This window comes from Strongylocentrotus purpuratus, unplaced genomic scaffold (genome assembly GCF_000002235.5).
Source record: "Strongylocentrotus purpuratus isolate Spur 01 unplaced genomic scaffold, Spur_5.0 spur5_scaffold_3, whole genome shotgun sequence".
NCBI lineage: Eukaryota > Metazoa > Echinodermata > Echinoidea > Camarodonta > Strongylocentrotidae > Strongylocentrotus > Strongylocentrotus purpuratus.
The window spans coordinates 15658954-15680525 of record NW_022145609.1 but is presented as its reverse complement, the minus strand read 5'-3'; the positions used below and the strand labels follow the sequence as shown (position 1 = coordinate 15680525).

Sequence of the window (21572 nt, the reverse complement as noted above, 5' to 3'; positions counted from 1 at the left end):
TTATGATTTTTTTGTACTGTACATATATAGAGGGATGACTGAAAATAAAATCATCAAGAGCGTCATAATAGTCACATTTGTATGTACTACGTTTCTAAGCGCTATACATTATGAGTCATCCAGCTCATTGGATTCAGCTGCAAATCCGCACATGATAGGGCTTATGCTCCGCTCCCTGGGGAGTATTCTGACCAGGCGCCATTTTACAAGCCAATCCAACAAGAAGAACAAAAAAAAAAACGAGGAACAAATTATGTCGAATAATTATTTATTATTTCAATGCACGTGCTGCTGTCCAGTACAAGAGAAGAAAATATCTTCCTTTGACAACAAGATACTAGTCGAAGCATAGCTACTATAACCTGGCTTGGTGATAATTTTTACTCTTACGTATTCGCCAACCTCAATTTTCATACTTTCTTCTGTTTTGAAGAGAAAAATTACCGGAATTCGGAAATAAAAAAATATGTTCAAAGTAGTAAATTGCAAACTCTATGCGAAAAATATTTGCGACATCCAAATTATCTCTAAAATAATTGAAGGCTTAGATTTTTTTTCTTCACTTCAAAAGTAATTATCTTGCATGCCAAATTTTAGTCGCAAGGACGATGTCTTTCAAATGATTAACAACAATTTTACCCTGGAAATTTTAAAAAAGCACAATACAACTAATTTTGCTTTATATTCAAAGTCATACCTTAATCGTAATTATTGAGACCAATGAATATGAGAAAACGAACAATTTCGCTCCCTAATCATAATTTGCTTAATCGAAGGCTCTGCTTCTATTTCCCCCTTTTTTAATGATTAATTTTGATGAACGTACTGTGATTAATTGTAAATTAGTTACATTGGAAAATATGATTTATCTGTCTAAACAAATCACGTCCTGTCAGCAAATCTAAAAGAAGGATAACAGATCTAATGAAAAGTATTCACAAACATATTTTGATGCATATGTGACTATTCGAAGCAAATTTTCCTTACAATTAATTTTAATGATTTGAGTCAATTTGGCAAGAGGAGTGGGGCACGGGAAGAAAATCATTCAACTAGGAACGGGAAGGGATCGACCTTTGACTCCCTCCTTCCCACAAACATACACATTGCCCTACTCAGTCACCCATCTCTTTTGTAGTTTATCCGTCTAGGAAGACAACCCCCTCCCTCCACTGCGACAATCGGTGCGCGCTTTCCAACATTTCTCATGTTTTAGTCCTACTTCATTCAAGCTTTTACGAGTCTACTTTTCTGATTGTTCTACTTTTCGCTAGAGTACTCTGCTATCAGGGTTGGATTTCCCTTCAACAACATTTCTAACTACAATCCTGGACCCAACATCGTACCTATAACCTCCTAACCCTAAATGTATGATATTTATGCAGCCCTGCACATCAACAGGAATCAACTAATATTTGGATGTCACCCGATCTCTAAGAGAGAAAAAGAGAAGAAAATAAACGTAGGAAGGAAAAAAGAAGAAGAAGAAACCCGAGGGGAAATGGATGACTGCATATGATAACTATTTAAATAATCACACGTTAATCCTCAGATTTAGCTGATGGATCGCCTTACGGGGCTTAGATCAAGGGCTTAGTTCACAAGGATAAGAATTATTAAGAAGAGTGAATTTCGCCACTCGTACCTGGATAGGGGCGCTTTCCCTAGTCCATAAAGATTATCTACATGATGTTCATATATCAAGAATTTCATTCCAAGATGGATAAAAACCCACTTTTAGCGTTGTTTGAAGAAATCAATTTGAACTTACCACTTTTTCCTTGTGAGTTACCACTTCTTTTTGTAAATGCATATAAGGAAGGGATATTGCCTTACATTATTTTTGTCATCTCTTATTAGGCTAGCAGTGAATTCATTTTTTTTGATAATTTTCATTATGAATTAGATTTTTTTGTGTGGATTCGGCTCGTCTTGGATTAAAATTGAGGTCGACCGTCTCTTTTTACATGTTTAATCCATTTTAACAATTCAAATTTAATGCGAAACACACTGCTTTAGCAAAGTATAATTCGTAATCTTTTCCGAAGTTTATCGGTTATTCAAAAATCTTTGGGGAAAAGAAATCCTCTAGAAACAACGGTTTCAGATGTTTAATTCCTAAAGGAGCTAAATCCAAAAATATTCATTAGAATAATTTGAATAAGTTTAATTTATTGAAATGTGCACAGATTGTTAAACCTGGTAATCAGAAAAAATGTCCCACTTTTGAAAAGTTTGACTATTTAATCAGGGGGTTCATGATATGTCTTGATAGAGTTATCCTCCCAGTACATTTAGGTACCATTTTCATTTGAATCCCTTCACGCATGACTGAACATCAGACAATCTTTACAAGACTGCTATATTTCACTTGCGGCAACTTACTGGGTGAGGAATAAAACAGTGCTTTGAACAAAGACAGACAGACAGACAGACACGTACACACACTCACGCACACGCACACACACACACACTGACACATGCACACAAACATTTTACAAATGTCTCTCTCTCTCTCTCTCTCTCTCACCAACTTCTATACTCATGGAATAATTGTCCACCTAGTGCTACATCGGTACTATAATATTATGAAATAATTGTATTTTGCTTTTCATCATGAGTGAGCGTTTTTCATCGATAGTATAGACTGGTGTAGGACTAGGATGGACACGTGTTGCTTTGTCAGGCAAGGGCGCAATGAATAATGTGAACCAGACTGTGTTCCAACGAAACCAATGTAGTCAATCTATACCTGACTCTGTTCCATTTATGAGTTATCTGATATATACGACTTTAAAGTCATCAAACATATTTAATTGAAGAAATGCTTTTATATAAATATATCACCGTAGGTAGAACATCGGAATAAACGTATAAAGATATTGAGAGGCATGATTAAAACGTCCATGTTTATTTGACAATGTTTGTACCATAGACATGAAGTAACGCAGAAGATGTATATTGAGGTATTATTTAAAAATATTTAATCAAGCCAATCCTAACTATACTTCTACCGTGCCCGTAGCTTATAAAATCGGATCTCAAAACGACACAATCATCGCAAACTTTATGAGGTATCTTTCTAATATTCAATACTTACTTTGGTTTTCAAATGCTACTCTATTGGCATATACTAATCATTAATATAATTATCTTTTGTGGATCATGCGTAAAAGAATAGGTAAAACAAATATCCAATTCATATTTTTGTTCAATCTATTCACCAAACGATGTCTGTCGTATTAGTTTGGTTTCGATGTTTCATTAGCGGGAATTTTTTTTTTCTATTTAAATTTTGTGATTAATAAGTATCAGGTTTTAATCTAATATTCATCTTCTTCCTCTCCCTCCTCTGCGTCGGCAGAATCGGTACCAACTTCTTCGTAGTCCTTCTCGAGAGCAGCCAAATCCTCACGAGCCTCTGAGAATTCTCCTTCCTCCATACCCTCTCCGACGTACCAATGGACGAAAGCACGCTTGGCGTACATCAGATCGAACTTGTGGTCGAGACGGGCCCAGGCCTCGGCGATGGCGGTGGTGTTGCTCAACATGCAGACGGCACGCTGAACCTTTGCAAGATCACCACCAGGGACTGTGGTGGGTGGCTGGTAGTTGATACCAACCTTGAAGCCAGTTGGACACCAGTCAACGAACTGGATGGTTCGCTTGGTCTTGATGGTAGCGATGGCGGCGTTGACATCCTTGGGGACGACATCACCACGGTACAGGAGACAGCAGGCCATGTACTTGCCGTGACGGGGATCGCACTTCACCATCTGGTTGGCGGGCTCGAAGCAAGCGTTGGTGATGTCGGCAACGGTCAACTGCTCGTGGTAGGCCTTCTCAGCAGAGATGACTGGAGCGTAGGTGGCCATAGGGAAATGGATACGTGGGTAGGGCACCAAGTTGGTTTGGAACTCAGTGAGATCGACATTGAGGGCGCCATCGAATCGAAGAGAAGCGGTGATGGAGGAGACGATCTGACCAATGAGACGGTTGAGGTTGGTGTAGGTGGGACGCTCGATGTCGAGGTTACGTCTGCAAATATCGTAGATGGCCTCGTTGTCGACCATGAAGGCACAGTCGGAGTGCTCGAGGGTGGTGTGAGTGGTAAGGATGGAGTTGTAGGGCTCGACAACAGCGGTGGAGATCTGAGGAGCAGGGTAGATGGCGAACTCCAGTTTGGACTTCTTTCCGTAATCTACAGAGAGACGCTCCATGAGCAGGGAGGTAAAGCCAGAGCCGGTGCCACCACCGAAGCTGTGAAAGAGAAGGAATCCCTGGAGACCTGTGCACTGGTCAGCCAGCTTCCTGATGCGATCCAAGACTTGATCAATCCGTTCTTTGCCGACGGTGTAGTGACCACGGGCGTAGTTGTTGGCAGCATCCTCCTTGCCGGTGATCAGCTGCTCAGGATGGAAGAGTTGACGGTAGGTACCGGTGCGGACCTCATCTGAATTAGGAAAAACATAACATAACAATTCTTATCATCTACTAAAGGAAACGATACTGTTAATGTGTACTTCTTCCACTGTGTGTATTCAATGTGTATTTTGAAATTAGTTTGTAACTTTTTTCATTTAATTCGTCTACGCATAAAATAGGCCTGCACTGAGCCAATGTCCGATTTGGGTTTTGTGTGCGCGGATTTATGTTGTTCTTTATTTTCTTCATACTCCTTGTCCTCTTTCCCATATAAAGACATATACATTTTGTTACGGTTGATTTATTCATTCTAACTGTACACAGAATTTATGTTTTTAAGGTGATTGGTACACTTCAAACCAATTACTACTGTGAATTCAAATTATTGCTCACCAACTACACTCGGCTCGAGATCGATAAAGACGCACCGGGGAACGTGCTTGCCAGCTCCAGTTTCACTGAAGAAGGTGTTGAAGGAGTCGTCACCACCTCCGATGGTCTTGTCTGAGGGCATCTGGCCATCAGGCTGGATGCCGTGCTCCAGGCAGTACAACTCCCAGCAGGCATTGCCCATCTGGACTCCGGCTTGGCCGACATGGATAGAGATACATTCACGCTGTAAATGAAAGGGGAATTTGAAGTAGTGAGAGATATTCAGATCTACAATTTTGTCAACTATCGCAATTTATGTTACTTTGCAAAGTACTGTATAAATTATGCTTATTAACACCGTAGTGGGGCAGCAATATAAGGACAACCGTTACACCGTAGTCGGGTAGCAACATAAGGACAACCGTTACAACGTAGTCGGGTAGCAATATAAGGACAACCGTTACACCGTAGTCGGGCAGCAATATAAGGACAACCGTTACACCGCAGTCGGGTAGCAATATAAGGACAACCGTTACACCGTAGTCGGGTAGCAATATAAGGATAACCATTACACCGCAGTCGAGTAGCAATATAAGGACAACCGTTACACCGTAGTCGGGTAGCAACATGAGGACAACCGTTAAACCGTAGTCGGGTAGCAATATAAGGACAACCGTTACACCGTAGTCGGGTAGCAATATAAGGACAACCGTTACACCGTAGTCGGGCAAAAAATACCAGAACAACCATTACACCGTAGTCGAGCAGCAATATCTGGGGCCCGTTTCATAAAACTTGTTATCTATAACAACTGCTAAGTTTCTATGACAAATTTGCTCTCAGTCAATCAGATGCCATGATTGCAGTAGCTTATAACAGTAGGTTGTAACTTGTTATTGATAACCAGTTTTATGAAACAGGCCCCAGAACAACCATTACACCGCAGTAGGGCAGCAATATAAGGACAACCATTACACCGTAGTCGGGTAGCAATATAAGGACAACCGTTACACCGTAGAAGGGCAGCAATATAAGGACGACCAATACGCTGTAGTCGGGTAGCAATATAAGGACAACCGTTACACCGTAGTGGGGCAGCAATATAAGGACAACCGTTACACCGTAGTCGGGTAGCAATATAAGGATAACCATTACACCGCAGTCGGGAAGCAATATAAGGATAACCATAACACCGCAGTCGGGCAGCGATATTTCTTAATCATACACTTGGATCTTCTATTACTTTCGAAGAAATTGCTGTGTGTACACGATGGCCCGAATTCACAAAGAAGGTTTGTCGACAAACCTCCTTTGTGAATTCGGGTCATTGAGTTTGTTAATTCTTTTGTTCAATCCCTTCGGTCTTTCGCACAGATCAGACACGGGAAATTTGATATACAAGCAAGAGACGCGAGTCCCACGATGATATTGTGCCAATAAGGATATGTCAGTACAAGCAAGAACAAATTATAACATTCATCGTTTTAATCATTTGTCTTATCATTTGGTCTAACGACCATTTAGGCTAATAGTAACTTGGTCGAATTTCCATTTGGTCGAATCTCCAGAAAGTCTGGTCCATCACTTATTTGGTCTGATTGCCTGGCGGTCTAATTCCGAGTTTGCCTAATGTCCATTTTGCCAACTATCCATGTGATCTAATAATCATTTAATCATTAATAATAATAATCATCAAATGATTATTAGACCTTATGGATGATATAGAAGAAATAGGTATTAGACGTACTGGGAATTTGACCGACCGGCAATTATACCAAATGAGTGATAGACCAATTGGGAAGTAGACGAACTAGCTGTAGACCAAACAGTTATAAACCGTCAGATTATACATGTATGGGTGAAATGAGAATCTCTGACCTATGATCAAGAGTTCGGAATGTTCCGCGGCAACATGAAAAATGCTTCCGGTCTCTATAAAACTCGAGCATGCATGTATTGGAACCACACCTAGTTTGGGTCAAGAAGTAATGGTGTTCATCATTAAACAAATCTTTTCGGGTTCAGTAGTTTTGCAAATATTTTCTAGACTAATTCAAGAAGTGGACATTCAAGCGATACGTGTGTTAGATACACAATACAGCAAATGTACGAGTCAGACAAGATTTATCGACTTACCATGATGAAGTTTTAGTGGTAAGGATTTTTGAACGAAAGGCCCTCGACGTGTGATGTGCGTATGACGCAAACAGAAATGCGGATTAATACATGGAACTGACGATTTATAGGAACATTATTAATACTTCATTGCATCTAAAGGCTGGTTTCATACCTCAATAAACATAGAGACTAGTTGCACGCTTTAGTAACGTTAGGAATTTGATCTGTTTATACCGGAATATCCATGAAAAAACTGTTCAGTGGTCATTTCGCATGAAGAGTGCGACATTTTATTCATTGTTATATAGGCAAGGTTGTTCATGGAAATGCGAGTAAACTGAATGGACCTTTATACCGAGCAGGCGAGCACTGGTACGTAAATCACTTAAAATAATTAAAGGGAAATCTAAGCAAACTAATGTAATATAATGCAGAATAATAGAACATAATACACTTTTAAAAGTTAGAACGAAATCGGACAAAAATATTTTAAAATTATGATTTGTTTAAAAGTTGTCATCGCTATACGTATATGAGAACTATAGTGCAGGATAACTTTCCATTCATTCCAACACAACAACTGTTTATTTCAAAATATTTGACTAGGGAGAGTATTTTTCCTTTCTAGAGGGTTTATATCCACCATTGAGAAATTCTCCAAGGTAGAAGGCACTTTGGAAAAAACAGAATCTAATTATATTTTTGTACACAACAAACGGGAGAGTTGTCTGTGAATACGTTACAATCCACGGATGAATTTGCAAATTTGAAATTCGCATAGCTTTAGCGATTGTATATATTTCAACCATTATTATCTCTCTTATTTGGTCTATTTTATTTAAAACTTTCGCCATCTGTTAATCTAATTTGTCTGATTACAAAGGTTGGATTGCCCTTTAAGGATTTTAGTTATATGTTTGTGCGTGCGTGTGTGTGTGTTTATGTGTCTGTCTGTCTGACTGTCTTTGTTCAATGCACTGTTTTATTCCTCACCCAGTAAGTTAGCGCAAGTGAAATCTGGCAGTCTTGGAAAGGTTGTCTGATGTTCAGTCATGCATGAAGAGATTCAAATGAAAATGGTCCCTAAATGTACCTGAAGGATAACTTTATGAAGACATACCATTAAACCCATAATTAGATATTCATACTTCAAACAATACAACTTTTAAAAAGTGAGACATTTTTTCTGACTCACCCTGTACAACAAAACTTTGCTTTGGGAAACGTGGTCCAAGTGAACAAATTCGTAATCACCATAGTGGATTTAACTCCTAATGAAATTCATCGATTTTGGATTTAGATCCTTTTGGAATGAAACAAAAAATTGTAATCGAAATTGTCTATCTTTCGAAGAATAAAAAAAAAATGCAATATACTGCATTGGATTACCATGTGTCGGACGCACTTATGGAATTAAGTTCTTTATAAATATTTATATACATCCTTCACAGTTCACGGTTCTGGATTGTATACGAGTGAAATAATGATTCGAAAGTCCTGTTTGTAACGCGTTTAAGCCAATAATGTATCTTCATAAATATACATGAGTTATATGTTCATATAGACTTAAGAGGCAGAACAACGAGCCCAGGACAGATCAGACTGGAGCATGATTTCTCGTAGGGGAGCAAGGGGACACACCGTCCTATGCACCTAAGTCAAGTAAGTAAGTCATAGATTTAATGATATGGTGATCATATTGAAGACTTATTTTCCAAGATTCATCATACCCTACAGTGACTTGTAAAACGATAGTCATACGTCTACATTGGACATGATAATACTCGCATTTCCATTTAAACGAGCTCCCTTTTCCGTCTTTTTTTCGGTATTCCAATATTCATGGAAATGATATTCATGGGCAAGAGCGATGCATTATCATTCGTTGTTACGAGTCTACATAACTTTATTTATAAGCATGCATCTTCTGATGGAAGTAGCAGTAGGAAAGAAGTATTCCTCGAAATGAGGATTCAGGTAATTAGAGCATCTTAATTGGAATTTTAAATACACTTTTTTGGTATGATTGATGATATCTTTAAAAAAACAGGTTACCGGGAACGTTTCATAATCTAAAATCTGTTTTTTGTTGTTATCTAACTGATATTTTTATTTGCAAAAAAAAGAGTACCATAACGCTAACAAAATTGCAGAATGTAAAGAGAAACATGGAATACATAGACTCATAAACATATGTCAATCACATTAAGTTACTAGGGGAAGAAGTATGTTTTAATGGATCTCTTGAAAGAGGCAAAACAGGTTAATTATCTGATGGAAAGTAAGATATCATTCTGTGTTTCCCGAGCAGCCACTGTAAGACATTTATCGGTATAGATGATAGTCTGGATTTCGGAATAACTAGCTTACATTTGTCAGTTTTTGAGCAAAAGTTACGAGCTTGTGTGTATATTTTGGAGAGTGCCATTAAGATAATCAGGTGCCGCAAATGATTTAGGATTTTTGAAGACATACCAGCAGACCTTCAACAGAATGCATTGTTGTAAAGCTAACCAGTGGAATTTCCTGATTAATCAAAGGAGAAATATGAGTTTGAGATCTGGGCGAAAGATAGCGGCTCGATTCTGGATAGTTTTAAGTTTACGTGTATCTTTTGCCAACAAGTTTGTTACAAGCAGTATAAATACCATTACCATAATCTAACTTAGGTACACAAATGTTGACATTAATAAATCCACTAAACTTCCATATATTCCGGAGATGATAATTACAATTACGCACTACAGTATTTACATGAAGGAGTACGTGTATACGTATGTCATTGCATACCCCAAGATCTGTAACTTCAGATGCCGAAAGAGTAATAAGTTGACTATTTACATCAAGTTGCAAATCAGAGATAATATGTTAAAGATGGCGAGAATAGGAACAAAGAACATGAATTAACTTTTTGTACAGTTCAGTTTAAAGGTAATACAAAGTTTTGGGAAATTTGAAAATTGGGTGGATAGTGAATCTTTACAATTTTGATATATTTGGATGCCCCTGTGGATGTATTATAAGCACTAAAAAAATTAGCCCCTAAAACTCTTCTGTTTTTGAGAAAAATTGAATATAAAAATTTACCGGTGCTCCCGGTAATTTTTGATAAATTTCAAATAGCGCCTATGGCCGTACAATGGTAGCTGCGACCATGAAAATCTTAGAATATGTAGTTGTGATATATAATTTCCAAACGGGAATAGCTAATTGGTCGATTTTAGTCAAGAAACATTGTTTCATAGCTATTAAATTAATATATTGACCTTGAGAGGGAGCTATACAACATAAAGAGTTTATTATTTATAATTTCATAACTTCAGACTCGATTTCAACCGCGACAACGATCAATGAATATTGTAGGAACTCATATGCTCCCAATATTTTAATTTGAACCGAATTCATGACCCCATACCAAAACTTTGTAATACCTTTAAGGTAATTCAAAGACATCCAAGTGCACTATTTGCTAATTACAAAAGAAATTATGATTGCATAGGACATAACATATTAAAAAAGATCATTGTTTTCTTCTATAATAATGAACCAAACGCAAACTTATCCAGACAAAAAACCTACCAATTCTCAAAAATAGTTTTTTTTAACCAAAGAGAGAGTAGAAAAGTCGGATCAAACTACTGACCGTCTGTTTTTCCTTTCATTCAAATGCAATAGTCTCCATTGGAAATTCCCTATCTATATACTTTGCCATTCATTAATATAAATAAAATATGTTCTTTTTTGCCTTAGGCCTAATAATGATCTAGCAAAACACAAAATATGTTTGCACTATTAAAGTAAATTAGTTGTATATAAAGCACGGAATATCACGAAAATCCGACGAATCAAAAAAATAATCCAACTGAGGAAACTACGTTTGTCCATTCGTATATATCAAAATTACTGGGTATTACTTTTAATTTCCATCATTTTTATGAGCAATGAATGAAGGACACTTCACAGTCGAGAATCTTACTTTTAAGCAAAGGAAAATGGGAGGAGAATGCTACGAGATGAAATTCGTAAAAGATTAATGCTTTTTTGCGAAGAAAGTATTGACAAATGAAAAATAAAAAAAGCAATACCGCGAATTAACCACGGCAATGTTAAAATTTCAAATGATAAAAGCATCCATCTGGTCTATTTGTACAACGTTGGAAATGGATAAAGATAGGAAAAAAGAGCTTCCAACGGGAAAAATCCAATAAATTTAGAGCTCCGCTTTCTACCTCTCACCGTTATAGATTAATGAAACATTACAACAAAGGATTACCATCCCTAGGGAAGTGGAAAGAAATGTAATTGTGAGAGTGAACATTTTAAGGAATCAATCAAGTGGTGAATTTTCCCGGTACCAGCAATCTGGGATGATATACGAGAAAGCCCAAGAATTAGAACATTCATTCAATAAATTGTATTGTGCTTTTTATGCATTTTCATACCTTTTAGATGCCTTGAGCATCTCTTTCTGGGTGACTACATGTACGCGTGCGTTTGAAAGATACCACACAAATGTCATAAATTGTATCTTGCCTCTAAATTAGCACTTGGGAATTGATCACAAAATTACACAAAAATATTCCTCCTTCTTTTAATGGATTTTGGAAGCTGTTCAAACTGGTTCTCCATCGATGAGACTCAATGTTGCAAAGGATGTCCCAAAATGAAAAAGTAGGTTAGATCAGTGTTTATTTTCTTCTTTTCTTTTCAACTCCTATCCTCCTTCATCTATTCCCATCTCCCCGTAAATACCCCTCTCTCTCTCCCTCTCTCTCTCTCGTTTCCTCCTTCTCACTCTTTAAATAGTCTCCCCTCTCTTCCCCCTCTCTAATTCTTCTTTTTGTCGCATTGTACTAGGACTATACACAAACGGTTACCATAGTTGTTGCTGTTTTTTTGTCGCAAACTGCAATTATCATCTTTCTCCCTTCTGAGCTATGCACTTAGAGGACTTAATAATAATCAATAACTGAAATATGTGCTGACTTATATTTCTACACGAAGTGATATAGGCTGCACATTTTTATCACTAGTCCGGTGAAAATCTGTCATCGTCAGAACATTTTGAACTGGCCTAAATTTACCACATTTGATTTATTTAGCTCCTGCATGGCTTAGCGAAGAAAGGGGAGAATCGAAAGACGGAAAAGGACAAATATAGGAAGCTGATCATAATGAAAGAGAAGAAGGTGATCCAGAAAGGAGAGAAAGAGAGAGAGAGAGAGAGAGAGAGAGAGGGGGGAATGATGGGGAAGTGAGAGAGAGAGAGAGAGAGTGAGAGAGAGAGAGAGAGAGAGAGAGAGAGAGAGAGAGAGAGAGAGAGAGAATAGTGGGGGAGGAGAGAGAGCAAGAATAAAAAATGATCGCAAAGACTCAATAAACCATGAAGGGTAATACCCTTTTGTATAGCCCTTAGAAATCATATTCCGAATACGTAATATGTCTTGTCCGCAAATTAATAGATGACGCACAAGGCGCTAAAATTTCGCAAGGTTGATCTTATGAGTCTTATCTTTTCTGCGATCGTGCTTTATGAGAGGATAATCAAGATTGATCGAGAATGAAGTCAGATATTGTTTCCTGGTCGGCAATTACAATATATTAGACGTACCTGACTGCACCAAACTACACGGTCTTTTGCATTAAATAACACATAGTCCTGTGACCTGTCATATCCGACCTCGGATTTTCTTCTTCTTTTTTACGTTGTATTCTTTTCATTGTACTGCTAATCTTATTTCATTTCCGAACTAGTTGTAAACACCTTAGATAATTCTCATCTTTAGTAGTATTATTATTGTTATCATTATTATTATCATTATCATCATCATCATAACCATCATCCTAATAATAATAATAATAATAATAACAGTTCGTTCTTTTATAGCGCATTTCAGGACCGAAGGTCCTCTCCAAGCGCTTAACAATGTACAATGTACTTCTACATAATTACTTGAAGCATTCATCAAAAAGGTGAGTTTTCAGCGCTCTCTTAAAAACTTCAACATCAGTCATGGAGCGTAGCGACACAGGGAGAGCATTCCAACGTTTTGGTCCACCACATGCAAATGCCCTGTCACCATATAGGTTTTTGTGGCTCCATGATTGGGGGTGAGAAGGTGTTGGGGGAGATGACCGCAACCATCATCATCATCATCATCACCATAACTATTATCATCATACCCATCATCATCATCTTCATAACCACCATCATCATCATAACCGTCAACATCATCATTATTACCATTATCTTCATTAAGATGAAACCACATGTCACAGAGACCCTTCCGAATCCCATCCTTCTGTGAAAAGAAGTCTAATGTCGATTAACAAGAGAAACACAAAGAAGCAAACTAATATAAAAGCGTCTGAAATTGCGAAATTTAAATGGTTTTATTTCTGTTTCCATAGTTAAGACAGCTTGCAATGTATCTACACTGTCTGACCTTCACAAGACACTGTTAGCCGAACCAGGAAGCATTCGTCATCTTCACAAGATGAGAATATTGCATCTCTACATATTATATTTACACAATATCATTGAAATACGATTCCGCATTGCCATCTTTATGATTTCCATCGTGCTTTGGATAACATCACCATGTCTTCGATTACGAAAACGGCGCTCTCAATTATGCACTTCACGAACAATCAAAAAAAGATTATGCTAATTTTACACCAGGGTCAAGAGCACAGGTCGAGAGTGACAACTGCATATGGACTGCATTGTGCAAGATTTTTTTTTACATAACCTTTTCTTTTCGGATTTCATAATGAATCGGCAAAACAACAGTGCAATGTTAATTCAAAGCGGGACCCATAGCACGACATGGTTATCTCGGTTTTGCAATATATGAGAATATCTGGTATTACATAAAATTAATTCAACAAGAATAATTTACCCGGTACAAATATTTTTAAAATATTTATATATACGATGATCAGTAAACAAATTCGGATTTTCGTGATATTTTGCAGCATGGAGAGATATCACTCTCAAATGTATGATTCTTGAAGAAAATAGATTATCACAGTGAAATTGAATTATTTTAATATGTGTTGCAATTGATTCCCTAAATCAAATCCTAAATTTCCCTCTGCAAAGATATTGGGAGCAATGTCTAATTAGATCGTTAAAATTGTTACCTCTTTGGCAAAGACTGCATACACTTCTATGTTTTGTATTTCTGGTATTTTTGTCAAAGAAAGAAATAAAATTGGCCCGATAATTATACAAATGTTAATGTACATTACTTAATGAATATAAACCTATCACCAATTCAGTAGTGTCTGTTTTAAGTTTCGCATTCAGAAGACTAGAAATGCACAGCCTTCATTGTCAGCGCAGTATCCAGTAATTATTGATAAATTGTGGGAGGGGTGGGATCGAATCCCTCCTAGAAGAGGCTGAGAATCATGTATTCCGCGGCCACCAAACACCTCATGTATGATTAACATGCGATCTTCATGGCCCGTATTCAAGAAAATTCTTGAGCATGAAATTTAAGAGCTTGTTCTGAACTTTTTGCTAAGAGAAAAGTGTTTCATTTTTATGCAATCGCTACCACATGTGCATGATGCGGCTGATAATTAGGAGACGACTCAAAAGATGGCGCTCCGTAAGTATTTGCCATGGACGGACAGAGCCATAAAAAAAGTTCATTAACATTTTAATAATGAAGATTTTTTATCATACTAGCTTTCTAAGCTGCTTCATCACTAATAATCGCATAAATGACCCCCAAAACAAAACAGAAAAAATATACATGGTGAAAGGGCTTTTTCCATTAATGCCCCTAAAACCTGGAACTCCTTACCCACCGGAACTTAAGAATTTCCATACTCTCACAGTTTTCAAGAAGGGTCTGAAAACACATCTTTTCTAATTTGTTGTAATAGTCCTCTCTGTTGGATATTAATGTAAGCTTCGTATGATAATTTTGTTTTTTTGTAAGTATTTATTGTTTATGCGCTTTGTAACTAATGGATAGTTGCTACATAAATGTATTATATCATTATTATACATAACATCCGTTAGGAACATAATTTTGCTTTTTTACAATTGAAAATCAGAATAGTATTTTAATGCAAGTATGTTTAGTTATTATCACGTAAGGTGATAAAAGGTATGATTACAAAGTTTTGGGAATTTTTGAAAATTGGGTGGATAGTGATTCTTTACAATTTTGATATATTTGGATGCCCCTGTCGATGTATTATAAGCACTAAAAAAATTAGCCCCCAAAACACTTCTGCTTTCGGAAAAATTTAAATATAAAAATTTACCGGTGCTCCCGGTAAATTTTAATAAATTTCAAATAGCGCCTACGGCCGTAAAATAGTAGCTGCGACCATCAAAATCTCAGAATATGTAGTTGTGATAATTATATAATTTCCAAACGGGAATAGTTAATTGGTCGATTTTGGTCAAGAAACATTGTTTTATAGCTTAATTAATATCTTGACCTTGAGAGGGAGCTATACAACATAAAGAGTTTATTATTTACAATTTCATAACTCTAGATTCGATTTCAACCGCGACAACGATCACTAAATTTTGTAGGATCGCATATGCTTCCAATATGTTCATTTGAACCAAATTCATGACCCCATACCAAAACTTTGTATTACCTTTAAGATATATATATTATGGAATATTCGATTCTGTCTATAACACATTTACAAAAAAGAAAGCAAGATCAACCATAAATAACACATCCGGTCGACATCTATCGACCATGCATCGTAAATTATACAAAATTTACATCATTGTACTCGGAGAGGACCTAAAGCCGTCGGGGTCCTATGGTTGCTTACTAACAAGCATTTATGCTTTCTTAGCAGTCAGGTAAAACAAAAAACACCACCACGTTATAAAATGAGTTGTAGACAAATCTGTCATCATGTATACATTTCATAACCCATTTAAATCTTCCGAGTTTCATTTAGCAGTTTTCCAACTATGGGCACGAAGGATTGTTTTTCCATGATTGTTCCATTGAGGCTTAAGAACAGTAACATGTCTATTCCTGAAATGTTTTATTCAAAATACACAGCAAAAATCGTCGCTACAGCGAAAAGTGATGCGTTTGAGTATCTGGCGGTCGCTGAATTATCCGTGCTCGTATCCCAGACGCACCGACTGCAGACATTTACGTCTTGGCTGTTCTTCTCGCCAATAACAAGATGGCAGACAATCTTCTGCCTCTTGAAGCCCATCTTCTTGACTCGCGCCTTGATGACATCAGATAAGTTTATCGTCAGTGTAGATACGGTCCTGGGGTTGTACTCCTCCGTTTTCAGGCGCATCGCCAGAAGTTCCTCAACGAAACTGCGCACCTTTGTCGCGTCAAATTTGCATTTTTCGTCCGGTGAGAGTTGGAAGGTGTTCTCGTACCTGACCCGGGGTACCAGGACTTTCTGGGCTTCCTTCTGCGTCGAAAGTTTCTTGGCCACCTGAGACCAGACTGATCCTTTTCGTGAGAATGCATTAGGTCTGCTGGAAGCTACACTCGTCTCGGAGATGGTGCCGTCGCCGGTCGAGTCGTGGCCTTCGCCGCTCTTCTGCGAAACGGCAGAGGGTTCTCGGACAATCTTCAACAGTTTCTTAGCCAACATCGTGCTCTGTTTTCAGTCATAGGGTAGATGAAGAACTTCGTTGAACCTTACAAGTGCAATATTTTTCCAGTCATAGGTCTCAGCTGTCGAATAATGGTTAAATCAACATAAATGATATGATTTCCCAACAACAGTCATGCGGTTTGCTCAATGTCACTGTAATCACGAACTAAAGAATTGTCAACCAAACCACAAATTGTGACAAAACGATGTCGTCCTTTGCTACAAGTTTGTCGCCCGTGCTATAGTCTTAAGATAGTCCGTGTACCTCTGACAGAACTCTCGTCAAATATATCCACTCGAAAGACGTTTCAACATCCATATAAGATCACAATATCTAGAAAACAGGATTATCCTTGTCGTGTGTCGTTTTTTTCTTTCGTTTCCAGTCTCTGAGATCAACAAAATGAGTTGGCAACAAGGGGGTGAAGCTACAACGGTTAAAGCGCCTACCCCGCTGCATGAACTGTAAACATAGAACTTCTATGCTAATACGCTTTTGACGAGTGTTCTTTAAGAATCGCTCTGTTTATCCCGTTGCCAACTTCGCGCGAATTGTCCCACATTTCCATTTAACGACCATCAATACCAGGATTATCTCTTTCCGTTCGATTGCACCCTATTTCTATTATTTTCTCGCACAATAGCAGCTTCGATTTGTCAAATCCCTCTTGAGCCACAACTGTTATGTAAGGGGAGTGAACAAAGGGTATAATTTTGGCACCCCCTTGTGGAGTATCTGGAATCAGATTACAGCAAAACTGATCGATGGTGAAGTGAGCCTGTACAAAGAGCAGAGGCAAGGTACAGATAACAGGGCCATCTTGACAAAACTTTCCTTTTTTCTGATCTTCATCTCTTTACTTTCTGCTTTTTCCCCCTTCCGTGTTTACGCATTCTACAGGATTCGTATATTGTTTTTTTTTCACGGGCTCATATTCTGTTGAAACGAAACGCCTTAGGTTTACTTTGACAAATAGCTAGACACTATTTGTTTTCGATTTTGTTTGCGGCTCGTCTTTTCATGAAGACAGTCTATATAATTATGTCGATGACAAAGACTACATTACAACAAAGGCATTTGTATAGGGTAGAGAAAAACATACTGGTTCTAATCGACTTTAATGACTTGCTATCAAACGCGAACAATCTGGAATATCAAGGTTGTTTAATAGTGACATCGGCCGCATTATAAATTGTTACACATTTACTATAAAAGTAATTTACAAAATAAATTCCTAAATAGGAAAGATGTTGATGACAATTTGTTGACCGAATCACAAAGGGAAGCCCTGAATAAATGAAGAACCACTCCCCGCATGCGATTCTTCTTTCTTTCTTTCATTTTTTTTTTTTTTTGGGGGGGGGGGGGGCGGCAGCCATTTCTTGTTTTGACGGGCCCCGTTGCATAAAACTTACCATTGGTGGAAACTTTGCCATTAGTGATAACTATCGTGCCAACATCACTCAACAGCCAATTAAACCAAGGTTTCCATGGAAGCTAATATTAATGCAATTCAAGTTACCATCAATGGTAAGTTTTATGCAACGGGGCCCAATAGTAGATGATGAGGATGGTGAAGAAGGGGGGTAACCCTCCATCCCGTTGAAGCCGGGAGAGGAGGCAGGGCAACAATCCGTTTATTATGATGACCGGGAAGGGGAGTTTACACAATAGTCATTAAAATGAGAAGAACCACTGCAATGCCATACAATCACCTTTGTTAGTTCGTGGCGATTGAAAATTTAAGCTACAAATTGCATTCTCCTAATATACCTAACACATCAATTCATTAAAAAAACTAAATAAAAAGTCAATTGATTACCTCTTAATGAAGTACGTTTTATTTTCTCCACAATAACCTGTAAAAAAAAACAACGCAGAGTGCCACGAATAATCAAAAGCATAATTTGCATATTCATGGTAGTCCATTTGGGGGGGGGGGGGGGGGCAGCAGCCATTTTTTGTCATAACCAAGGAAATGGAGGGGCGAGGGACAAAATCATAATTGGATAGGAAGAAATATGCTCCATCAGCCACACGTTTCTGCGTTTGGGCCGGGAGGCAAGGGGAGTGTATAGAGCAGCAGCTTTTCTTCTTCCTCTCTTCTTCTTCTTCTTCTTCTTCTTCTTCTTCTTCTTCTTCTTCTTCTTCTTCTTCTTCTTCTTCTTCTTCTTCTTCTTCTTCTTCTTCTTCTTCTTCTTCTTCTTCTTCTTCTTCTTCTTCTTCTTCTTCTTCTTCTTCTTCTTCTTCTTCTTCTTCTTCTTCTTCTTCTTCTTCTTCTTTGTAATCATGACCGGAGAGGGGGGGGGGGGGGGGTTAAAGAGATTACCTGAGAATATACTTTCTGCGTTCACAAATTCAGTTAATTGCTAATTTCACATTACTTGTGCATTTTCTTCATTTGTTCAAAAGTAATTTGTCAATGTCTGAAAATGTTTTTATATTTATTCGGTAAAATTAAATTGTTTTGTATTACGTTATTGAACGCAGAAATAAAATTAAATCAAATAGAACAAACAAATGAATGAAAAGCACAATCCGACTCCACATCAAACACCTTATACTTGCATGTGGAGATAGGAAGTGGCAATTCATATAGTCGCGACCGTAGAGCAGGCACGTAGCCACGGGGGGGGGGGGGGCATGTGCCCCCCAAATTTCCAAGATCGGTTGAACTTTTTAAGACCCCTCCCCAGGACGTCGATCGATTACATGTCCCCCAAATATCAAACTCTGGCTACGGCCATCCTGTAGAGAGAATGTCACATGCGAGCAGGCATGTTGAGTCTAGGAGAGTAAGATTTCGAATTGTGAATTTGATCACCCTTTACATTCTTAATATTAAACTCACATAAATCCAACCCTAATATATAGCTCCTATAAAATTTATATACAGCGGTTTTAAAATAAACTTTCAATTTCGCCTTAATTTTTACAAGTTGAGGGTTATAATCTCCTTTAAAGTTTTGATACCACGCCTGGCCAGTATTATTCCTAGAACCACCCCTGTCATACACGATCAAGTGGCGCAGCATATGCCCGCTCATTCAATGTAGGATACACCAGGCGCAGATCCAGGATTTCTTAGGGGAGGGGGCCTAATTTTTTTTTTTTTTTTGCTCCCGAAAATTTGAAAATCGCGCCGGCCGAAAAGTCGCTCAGTGGGGGGGGGGGGGGGGCGGCGGTAGTGAGCACTATTTTGTTTTGCTCCCATAAATTAAAAAATTTGCACCCCCCCTTGAACCCCCCAAAAAGGTAAAAATCACGTGTTTTTACATGATTTTTTCTCAAGGGGGGGGGGGGCCGCGCCCGGCCCCCTCCCGGATCCGCCTCTGGGATACACTATTTGCGTTTGTTTCGACGACGAGTTCTTCACGAAATAGGGTGGTTTTATGTTGTTATAATAAATGCGTAAATTTCTATTTCATTTTATTGTCTTTGGTCTGAGCATGATTACATAATAGGCCTACTTAAAACCTTGCCTAAAACATGGATATGAATAGCCTAACATGTTCCAGTTAATATGCCTAGGCCTATACCTCAAATAGTTTCTGAGTATACAGCCTATTCAATGGATTAAGAAAATAACTCCGATGAGTTCAAATTTCCGATGACTTTATTTCATAATAATCGACAGGAACTGAACTAGCCAAAAACATAGCAATCTCCTATGTGCTTGCTCAGCTCAGTCAGCTGGGTTGTGTTTTTAATGAAGCCCCCTAATTGCGTTTCACATCGATTAGCTGTTGAAGCCGAATTTCTTGGCATGACTAATAGATGATTATAATTATAAAGATAATTACATGACGTAAGATTAGGGATGTGCATATGAAATTGTGGTTAATGTTGCTATTAAGCATACATATTTTCTTGGAATATATCTTAATGGATCCTTTTGTCTGAGTGTTAATTATAAAAATAACGAGCTTGCCATGCACATATGCATCAGTAGTAATTAGTCGTCTCTTGCTTCCGATAAGAAAAAAAATGTGTCGTTAAGGTAAGGAGCACTATTTCCCCCTCCAAATTCGTTAGAAAATATTTAGCACCGAATCAACACCCACCCCCCCCCCCTCCTTGCGCCAGGGGGAGGGAGCCTGTCTTCTTTTTTAATTAAAAAAAAAACCCGTTAAATTTACCTGTTTCTTGGCCAGGGGAGGGGGCCTCCTAGATCCGCCACTGGACATACGCATACATTATGTTACCTTACGTAAATATTCTTTTGTATAATACATACAAGTGCTTATCAAATGTTATGTTAACAATCAGGGGCGGATCTAGCTTTTTGCTAAGGGGGGGGGTGACCAAAATAATGACGATGCGGAGCATCGTCCACGAGCCGCGAAGCGGCGAGCCGATTTTTTTGGGGGTGTTTATTTGAACCCCGTAAGTGATGTTTTCCTGGCATCTATTAACACAATGGAGACCATAAAAAGCAGTGCATGATAACGTCTTTTTAAATCAAGTAACAGTTAAATACACAGTTATATCCAGAGTTATCATGTGTTTGGTTAAGTTACCAGATGAGTTGAAAATCTTCTCACAATATTTGCACTTGAAAGGGTTTCTCTCCAGCGTGCGTTCTTTTTTCTTTCTTTTTTTTTTCACTTCGGCGGTGGCCCGTGTCCTCAAAAAAGCTGATGGGGGGGGGGGGGGGGCAAGGGACTCTGTGACATTTGTTCGCCCAACCCCCCCCCCCCTCCCCCCAAAAAGAAATAATAATAATAATAATAATAATAATAATAATAATAATAATAATAAATGAAATAAATACATAGAAATAGAATAAAATAAAATTACAAGTTTAAAAAAAAGATAAGATTTAAAAACATGGTCCCCGGATTTTTTTTTTTTTGGGGGGGGGGGGGTTGCAACCCCCCCAACCCCCCCTCTAGATCCGCTTCTGACAATATGCCGGCACAGGAATGGTGCATATATTCCAGATACATTGGTGGGAGACTTAGATGTAGTTTCAAAAGGGCAAACAAAAATTACACATCTTCTTCACTTTCGAAGTGATGTTTCTAAGTACACG

At 38.1% G+C, this 21572-nt stretch overlaps 2 protein-coding genes across 2 annotated transcripts; both read right to left on the bottom strand.

Moving 5' to 3' along the window:
- Window positions 1–3246: 3246 nt before the first annotated feature.
- Window positions 3247–7042, bottom strand: LOC587716 (tubulin alpha-1 chain-like). Its single transcript, XM_030996541.1, has 3 exons — window positions 6934–7042; window positions 4819–5041; window positions 3247–4453 (listed from the first exon to the last, which is right to left on the bottom strand). Exons 1-3 carry the CDS (start codon window positions 6934–6936, stop codon window positions 3324–3326), a joined length of 1356 nt encoding a protein of 451 aa, XP_030852401.1. The 5' UTR covers window positions 6937–7042; the 3' UTR covers window positions 3247–3323.
- Window positions 7043–15472: 8430 nt separating this feature from the next.
- Window positions 15473–17073, bottom strand: LOC100887991 (tctex1 domain-containing protein 2). The gene has a single exon (XM_011678831.2). It carries the CDS (start codon window positions 16531–16533, stop codon window positions 15955–15957), a length of 579 nt encoding a protein of 192 aa, XP_011677133.2. The 5' UTR covers window positions 16534–17073; the 3' UTR covers window positions 15473–15954.
- Between the last annotated feature and the right edge of the window lie 4499 nt (window positions 17074–21572).